The sequence below is a fragment of the Centroberyx gerrardi genome, chromosome 13 (genome assembly GCF_048128805.1).
Source record: "Centroberyx gerrardi isolate f3 chromosome 13, fCenGer3.hap1.cur.20231027, whole genome shotgun sequence".
In the NCBI taxonomy this organism is placed as follows: domain Eukaryota; kingdom Metazoa; phylum Chordata; class Actinopteri; order Beryciformes; family Berycidae; genus Centroberyx; species Centroberyx gerrardi.
Genome location: NC_136009.1, coordinates 29,399,331 through 29,408,958, shown reverse-complemented (window position 1 = coordinate 29,408,958; position 9,628 = coordinate 29,399,331). Strand labels below are relative to the sequence as shown.

General features: G+C 42.5%; 1 protein-coding gene across 1 annotated transcript in view; it reads left to right on the top strand.

The window, feature by feature from the left end:
• Window positions 1-4,317: 4,317 nt before the first annotated feature.
• LOC139911406 (adipolin) overlaps window positions 4,318-9,628 on the top strand; it is a 9,835-nt gene continuing 4,524 nt past the window's right edge. The window contains exons 1-3 of the mRNA XM_071898933.2: window positions 4,318-5,459; window positions 6,720-6,836; window positions 8,214-8,328. Of these exons, the coding sequence (XP_071755034.1) occupies window positions 5,238-5,459; window positions 6,720-6,836; window positions 8,214-8,328 (454 nt within the window). The 5' untranslated portion in view covers window positions 4,318-5,237. The remainder of the gene's footprint in view (window positions 5,460-6,719; window positions 6,837-8,213; window positions 8,329-9,628) is intronic.

Sequence of the window (9,628 nt, the reverse complement as noted above, 5' to 3'; positions counted from 1 at the left end):
TTAACAAATAGAATTAATTTTACTCTAATTAACCTCCGTTCAAAGATCCAATGAGATCCATCAAAATGATTCCTGTCAGGAAAATAAAACTTACTATTGAATATCATTCAAGCTGTACTGTATTTGTAGACCTTTACTGACAAGACAGTAATATTTCAGAGCATGTAGTGACTTGCTGCAAATAAATGGTTAGCATTAGCATTGCTTAGCATCGATTTAAAATATCAAAGAAGAAGAAATGTGACTATTTCTGTCTACAGTGGCAGCTCAGTGAAGGCGACTCTCCAGCTCCACCTGCTGGACTTACTGAGTGAATACACCAGGGAGCCACTGTAGTATCAGTGATGGGAAAAAAGTACCAAAATATCCGACTCAAGTAATACTGTCTGACTCTATCTATCCGACTCAAGTAATACTGTCACTTTGCTGAAATTTTACTTCAGTAGAAGTAAAATTATTGGTGTAAAAATCTACTTCAGTAAAAGTAAAGTGTCTCATTTAAAAAGTACACAGAGTAAAAGTTACTCAGAGTAAGAGAATATTGTTAGATGTAAACTTTTCCATGCAAGTACAAACTAGTTCAGACAGAGAAGAAGACGCTCCGCCAAGAGAAGGAAGCTGTTTCATACATACTGATATTTTATATTTTTACTAACCTCCATTCATAGGAAAGAACAACTGAGCCGTTTCATTCACAATGATACCCACCAAGTGACAGCTACTTAAAATAAAAATACTATTAAATATCATTCAAGGTGTGATGTATTTATAGACCTTCACTAAGTAAACAGTAACATTTTAGAGGATGTAGATGATGATGCTGCAAATATCACTAATACTACTACTACTACTACTACTACTACTACTATTAATTGAGTACTTTTTGTGTGTCTCCATCAGCAGCAGAAACTGGATCAACGTAAACTGACAAACTGTGGATCCATTCACAGTGAGAAGAGGAATCTGACTTTACTTTGTTTCTGCACTTTATTTTGTCATTTCTAATGTTTCCAGTGAAAATAATCTAGTTTGAACTCTGACCTCTCTCCTTTTAGCGGGTTAGGGCTGAGGAACTTTTAATCTCAGTACATTTTAAATCAAGTTCAAGTTTATTGTCATTCATCCACATACCTAGCATACGGCTGAACGAAATGTCGTTCCTCACGGACCAAGATGCTAACACACAAAGATAAAAAAAAAAAAAGATATTCACAAACATCATACTACACAGGAAAAAGTAAAATTACCAACAACAACAGAACTGCGAAGGTGCGACTGCTGGCATCTAAAGTGCGGTGTGCACACCCGTATGTAAACATGGTGAACAGTTAGCCATGATTGACAGAATAAAATAGACATTTAAGCAAAATAAAAAACGTCTCACACTGTAAGTAGGTAGTTTTTAGCAGTCAACACTATGAGCAGTGTACCGATATTGTGGAAATTATAAAATATAGGCTAAATATAATATGCAGTGCAACTGTATCTTAAAAACTATAGAATATAAATACCGGTAATATAAATAATGCCTAACCAGTAACCTCAGTGGTAATTGCACATGGTACAAATACAAATAGGAGCACAGCGGAGATGATGGTCCAGTATAAAGTGTCGGTGCAGGGCAGTCCTGAAACGTCCATTGCAGGAGCAGAGAGGTGTAGTCCAGGTGAGGTGTGTGTGTGTAATGTGGGGATGTTCCCGTGTGTGTGTGTGCGAGAGGGGGGGCATGTGTTGTGGGGAGGGGAGGGGGCAGTGTGTGGAGTAGGGGTGGGGTGTGGGGGTGAGGTGCAGCAGGGTGTGTAGAACCTCGCAGAACAGTTTCTGATGCTGCGAAACCTTCTGCTGATGGCAGAGGGGCAGCCAGTCTGTGGGAGGGGTGGGAGGGGTGGGAGGGGTGGGACGATGGAGGAGGCTCTGGAAGACGTCCTGGATGGAGGGGAGAGAGACCCCTATGATCTTCTCGGCCGTCCTCACGATGCGTTGCTGGGTCTTGCGTTCCGATGCTTTGCGATTCCCAAACCACACGGTGATGCAGCCGGCCAGGACGCTCTCACAGCGCCTCTGTAGCAGCTGGTGAGGACGGGCGGGGGAAGGCCGGCTCTCTTCAGTCTCCGCAGGAAGTGGAGGCGTCGCTGTGCCTTCTTGGCTGCAGAGTTGGTGTTGAGAGACCGGGTGAGGTCGTCAGAGACGTGCACACCAAGAGACTTGGTGCTCCTGACCCTCTCCACTGTGGCGAGGTCAGCCGGCGAGGCGTCCTGCTGAAGTCAACAACCAGCTCTTCTGTTCTGTCTACATTGAGAGAGAGGCTGTTGGACCAGCTCACCAGTTGCTCCACTTCCTCTCTGTGTGATGTTTCATCATTGTTGCTGATGAGGCCCACCACAGTTGCGTCATCAGCAAACTTTTTACTTTTACTTAAGTAGATACTACTACTTCTTCTAGTACAACTACTACTACTATTACAAGTACTACTGTTACTACTGCTGCTATTATTACCACTACCACTACTACTAGCTTTTAAGTAGCCTTCATTTTAACTGTTTCTGTTCAGGATCCCAACAGAGCTGACACGGGTCTTGTCCGGGTAGTGCTTACTTGCACAAGTGAACACTATATGTGGGGGGGACAGAGCTTTACCCTGTATGATCCTCATCCATCTGTGGATGGGGAGGTTTTTGACCAAGAGGAGAATCTATGACTCTCGTCTGCCTGAGGCAGTGAGATCTGACGTAAATATCGGATCAAGAGTAGAATCAGGAAGGACAGGGGAAAAGAAAATTAAAGAAAAACATATGGGTTCACTCACAATGTGCATCTAAAAGTGGGAGTATTTATTGTGTTCTTCTATCTTTCTATTTTACTTGATTTGATTCTTTTAATGCAATGCATCTTGCTTGTTCTTTTATATGAATTTTATCTTTTTATCGGTCTTTTATCTGCCTTTTATTGATGTAAAGCACTTTGAGCTGCATGTTGTGTATGAAAGGTGCTATACAAATAAAGGTTATTATTATTATTACTACTATTACAATTACTACTGCTACTTCAACTTTAATTGCCACTACTACTACTATTACCACTAGTACCACTACCACTACTAGTACTACTGTGACTACTACTACTACTGCTACTACTGCTTCTATTACTACTACTAGTAACTTGCATTTTTTTAAGTGTATGAGTAATGAATTTTAGGTAAGATGTGTTTTTTTGGATGTGAAATAAAGCGGAACCCTTTGAAGGAGAGAGATATCTGGCAATACGGGGAACAAGTCTGATAATCCATATCAGCATGCAGGCAGAGCTTCATTGAAAAGGGCAGTTCTACCAGAGAATCTCACCCAACTGTGAGCAGCGTTTCATCAGACAGAGGAGCATCAGACCACTCCCTGCCTTATCTGCCCTGTGTGTGTGTGTGTGTGTGTGTGTGTGTGTGTGTGTGTGTGTGGGTGTGTGTGTGTGTTTGACAAAAGCTGGTGAATGAGTCCCTCTACCTATCCCCTCTCTACGTTTTCACAATTAAATAAAAATCATCATTCATGGCAGAACTACTGCTAGTACTACTGCTAGTACTAGTACTACTACTACTATTACTACTGCTACTACTACTACTACTACTGTCTGTTCTGTTCTACTGTCTATTAAATATCCTCCACTACATTATGTGAGATCCCTGTGTGATGTGAAGTGCATTGTAATTGGTGATAAAAGTTTCTGACATCATTTCTGAAATCAAATTAAATCTCTTGTTCACGTTCTCTTTCAATTTCCGGTGGAATTTATGTCAGCGCAGATGAAAAAAATCACTCTGACATTAACAAAAAAAAAAACAGATCCTAAACACAACAGATTGACAGACAGGTTGAAGTGCAACAGATATTCTACATTCCCAGCACTGTTTAAGGAGTTAGAGCTAGAGCATTGGCATTAGGACCCAGGGGAGATCAGGTCAGAGGAGGAAAACTAACTTAGAAGGAGAAAATAAATGGAGGAGGAGGAGGAGGAGGTGGAGGTGGAGGGGGTGGAAAGAAGGAGAAAAACAAAGTCCTGAGGCAAGGAAAGACATAACCGATGGGGGAAGAGATAAAAAAAAGAAAAAAGAGAGAGACAGAGGGACGCTGGAGAGACATTAAGGAAAGGACTGCAGAGAGATGGAGTGACAGCTGCAGATCCACAGACAGATAGAGGAAGATTGGGTTAGGGAGGAGCTGAGGAGGAGGAGGAGGAGGAGGAGGAGGAGGAGGAGTCTGGACGCAGGGGAGGGAGATAAAAAGGAGAGGAGGAGGAGGTGTGCAGACCAGACCGTCCAGACAAGAGGTGGATCAGAGCTGCGGCGAAGGAAAACACACTGAGATCAAAAGGTCTGACTGGAGGAGGAACGCCATCACTCATCTGCAGCATCAAAGGCAGAGGAGGAACCGCTGTGCGCCGAAAGACAAGACGGACGGGAAGAAGTGGAAAAAGTGAGGGAGAGAGAGGGCGAGAACAGGGCTGTGAAGAAGAAGAAGAAGAGGAGGAGGAGGAGGGTACCGGGGGTATACGGCACCCATACCACCCACAGTGCCAATACCACACACACACACTCACTCAGATAGACACACTGCCTGCGCCACACACATAGTATTTATGTCTGGCAAGGTGGCAAAAGCTTACACTGGCAGCTTCTCACACGCTTTCTGTGTACAGCGAACGCACCGCAGCCAGGCTCTGACATGCTGACATGCTGGAAAGTTAACTTTGACCAGGGGTGGAGATGAAAAAACACACAAAGGGACGTTGACAGACGAGAAGAAAAGGACGTGAAAGCAAGTAAGCGACTAGATCTTCGAGAGGGACTTCAGAGAGGGGGAAAAAGATACTGGAAGACACTGAAAGACACTAGAGGAAAAAGACAGAAGAGAGCTGAAGGGACTGAGCGTTAAGGGACGAAAGCGGCATCGCAGGACCTTCAAGAGAAACGTAAGAGAGGAAGAAGATTTGGGAAAACCAAGAAAAACCAATTCTCTGGATCTGCAACCACCATAACATTAACCTACATCACAAGAGTTACAGACCAGTGACTCCTCAACATCCCAGAGAAGGACCCAGATCATTAAAGTTTCATCTAATCTAACAGAGAAGACTTACAGAACCGCAGATCCATCATGGGAACCTCCTAGGCTGACGGAGACGAAGAGCTCAACACCTTTGTGAAGGAGCACCGCCAGGCCTGCAGCTCCACCCCTCCACCCCCCAGCATGCTGGCCGGGTCAGCCCAGGGAAGGGCCTCTCCGGGTGGGGTAAGAGGGCTGCTGCTGCTGCTCCCTCTCCTCCTGGGACTGATGATGATGATGATGATGATGATGGTGGTGGCGGAGGCGGAGGCGGAGGTGAGGGCGAGCGCTGCAGAGAGCGAAGAGAGTGCGGAGATCCTGGAGGAGATCCTGGAGGAGAACGACGCTGCCAGCACCGAGATCCCAGTAAGTCCCCGGTTTAAAACTGAATTATAATCGTTTGATTTGCAAAGTCTAATTAAAGCGCAGGAATTCTTCTTGGTGGCTTTGGTGCAAAGATCAACTAATATAGTAGCACAGGTGCAGGACAACAGGACTTCATATAGGGACAAAGGGACAGTTCAAGACATATGACAGTAAACTATACATCCCAGTCTACATATCGCTGCTGTCGTGTGAAAACTTAACTCTAATTTTGGTGATTTTCATGTTTTAGCTCCGGTTGAAGGATTCCCTGCTCCTCTGTGGGTTGAGAAAACTCCACCATGAAACCCTGACTGGATAAACTCTAAAACTCATGGCGGTCAATCTGAAAACAAGGCTGTTTTTCGTAGTTTGTGAAAAGTTGACATTTGGGAGATGCAAGGTTTTCACCCAATAGGGATGATATATACAGTATTTAACTTTTATTTAACAAGAACGCAGCAGCATGACAAACATCAACATTGCAGACAAACCGCATTCTCTACAACAATGTGCATCAGGCAAACACATTGAAATCCTATATAGGGAAAGTGCAAAATCAAACTTTATGTGAGTGCTCAGAAGGCAGCAGCACTGGCAGGTACATGATCCTTCTGTCCATCCTCACTGGTGGTTTGTCTGCACAAACACATGAGCTTTGTTTTATTTAACAGAGTCAAAGCTCATTAATCACAAAGGCCACAATTCTGTAATGTGTCGGTCTAATAAAGCACCACAAAAAACTAAAATCTGCAAGTTTTGAGGAAGAAAGGAATGCTTTTTTTTTTTTTAAAGATTATTTGTGGGCATTTTTGCCTTTATTAGACAGTAGTAGAAGTAGAGATGGGGCAGAGAAGAAGAGATGACAAGGTTCAAGGTCAGATTTGAACCCAGAACATCATGTTTAGACCACTGAACCACCGGGACACCCCCATGCTTATTTTCTCCTTTATTTTTATTTATTTTTGAAATCATGCAATGGGGATTCATCAGTGTTTTGCAAGGGCTTGAGGGTGATGAAACTCACTGAACACAAACATGACAATGAGAACAGAAAAAAAGCTAAAATTGCAGTTATGTGGGTGTTTCACAACAGCAGCAATATAATGTGGGAAAGTGATGGAGCTAGCTGAATGAAAGTGGAGTAAAAACGAAGTGCGATGATGATGACGAGGGAAACATATTAATGTGGCGTGGCACGGGCCTAGTTTTGCTGTGATTATGGCGGGTGAACGTCATGTTCTCGTCTCCCCTGTCCTCCAGGAGCTGCTGTCCTCGGAGCGGTCCAGGCTGTCTCCTCACAGCTCCTGGCTGGTCTTCAGGAGAAACTCCAACAAGGGAGACAACAGGAGAACCAAACCCTCCAAGAGGAACTCCAAGGTCAGTTCGCTCTTAGACAACACAGTCTCCGAAAATTTTGTAAAATGAGCACTGCCTACGATGTGACACTAATAATCACATCGTAGGCTCCTCCACCGTGAAAGTGACAAGAGCAGGAATTAGACACGATGCTTTCACCTGTTCGTCACATGAAAAGGTTTGCTAATGGCTAAGTGGTTGGTTAAAGCTGAGGTTAGGGTTAGACAGCTAAAGCTTTGAGTAAGGTTAGCTTTGGGGAGGTTTTGGCTGTGGTTAATTGAGAGAAACTTTTAGCTAAAAACTACAACTTCCCTCCCAGTAGAGAACTTGTTGTCATTAGTTGGGAATTGAACCCGGGTCGTTGGACTTCCAGCTAAATCCCATCCTCACCCTATTAGCAACTTTCACTGTTTACTTACTGACTTACTTACTGATATCTGCTGTGAACAGACTTTAAAACTGAATTTAGTATCATTGCATCGCTAACATGCATTAAGGGTTGGTGAGAGGTTGGTGGCTGCTCAAAAAGTCGCCAGATGATGTCATACGCTAATTTGCATATGCATATTTGCTACAGCCCCCTTCCTGCTCTTAGCTTTACAAATTTGTTGCCAGATGCTTTGGGAGTCAAAACATTAACACTGGTCCAAAAAAGTAGCTAAATGGGGGGATGCTAGGGTGCTAAATCTAGCGATAAACAGGTGGTTAGTTTGCTAGTTAGCTAGCTGTAGTTAGCTAGTTATCTGTAGTTGACTTGTTAGCTGTAGTTATTTAGTCAGCTATAGTTGGCTAGTTTAGCTTTAGTATGCTAGTTCGCTGTAGGACTAGTTAGCTAGTCAGCTGTAGTGTGCTAGTTAGCTTTAGTTAGCTAGTTAGCTGTAGTGTGCTAGTTAGCTGTAATTAGCTAGTCAGCTGTAGTGTGCTCGTTAGCTTTAGTTAGCTAGTCAGCTGTAGTGTGCTCGTTAGCTTTAGTTAGCTAGTTAGCTTTAGTTAGCTAGTCAGCTCTAGTGTGCTAGTTAGCTTTAGTTAGCTAGTTAGCTGTAGTTAGCTAGTCAGCTGTAGTGTGCTAGTTAGCTGTAGTGTGCTAGTTAGCTGTAGTTAGCTAGTCAGCTGTAGTGTGCTAGTTAGCTGTAGTTAGCTAATTAGCCGTATGCTGCAAGTACCAGGATGGACCATGTAGTGACACAGTAGCTTGCTGTTCACATTCACACTGGGAGCAGACCAGTACAGCCAGTCTCCTACAGTCGGACTCTGAGCAGTTTGGGCTTCAGTGCCTTGCTCAAGGGCAATTCAGTTACCGTGTTAATTCAGACAGCATGGTTACAGCTGTAGAAGATACTGTATATATTAGTGTGTGTGTGTGTGTGTGTGTGTGTGTGTGTGTGTGTGTCTCTGCAGCATGGTCTCCCAGGCCCCCCAGGCCCTCCGGGGCCCCGGGGCCCCCCAGGCCCCCCCGCCCCCCTGCTGCCCCAGCAGGAACAGCTCATACAGGAACTACAGCTCAAACTGAAGGGTGAGAAACACAAACACACTCTGCCTGGTGGACAGAGCAAAACTAATACTGATACTGATACTGATACTAAGATAAATACTGATACTGATACTATTACTAATACTAAAACAAATACGGATATTGATACCAATACTAATATTGATCCTGATACTGATATTGATATTGATATTGACACTGACACAGATGCTGATACAGATACAGATGCTAATATTGATAGATACTGATACTGATACTGACACTGACAGTGACACTGACACAGATACTGATGCTGATACAGATACAGATACTGATAATGATAATGATAATGATAATGATATTGATATTGATATTGATACTGACAGTGACACTGACACAGATACTGATACTGATACAGATACAGATACTGATAATGATAATGATAATGATATTGATATTTATATTGATACTGACAGTGACACTGACACAGATACTGATGCTGCTCTGGCACCATGCTGTCAGGGTTGGAGGTTCTTCGGCTGAAAGCGTCCATCATGTGGTGAATGTTGTGTTACAGTTGATATGTATAATGAACATTAATACGATAATATCAGTAAAATAAATCATAATGTAAGTGAAAAGCTTTTAGTCCAGTAGACTGTTCATATCAGTCTGCAGAGGCTGGTAATGTGATGATTGCTAAATACCAATAAGGTAATAAAACTGTAATATAAAAAAAAAAAAATCTTCAAACAATAACATAATAGCATTTCTGCCAGTAACATAATAACTTATGGCATTATTGACTGGTTATTACATTGCTGACTCAGTAGCCATTTTTCATCTGAATAATGTGAAATGTGATCTGAAACTCCCCCTGAATAAATAATAAAGGTGAAAAAAAAAAAATGTAATAACATCAACCAGTAATGTAATAACACCAAAATCCCTTTACATATCTTTTCCACATCAGGTGTGCAGCAACAGTAAACACTAACAGTAATATTCAACTGGACTAAATGATTATATTTTGAGTAAATAAGCTGATATTCACTGTACTGTTGTAAAATGGGAATATTAACCTGTTTGTCTTTCTGTTACTGTCAACAAAACATCAGACGTCATCTTGGCTCATGTCACAAAGTCACAGTGTTTCGTGGCATTTTTACCAGCAGCAGAACTTATTATGCTATTGGCAAAATGCAATGCAAATTTTTATTATATTATTATTAGGTCAGAGGCTTTATTGACATGTAGTTTTATGACATTATCAGTGTTTGTTATGTTACAGACACAAACTGTATTTACATTCAACTCACTGTTCATTCCCATCATTTATATTTCA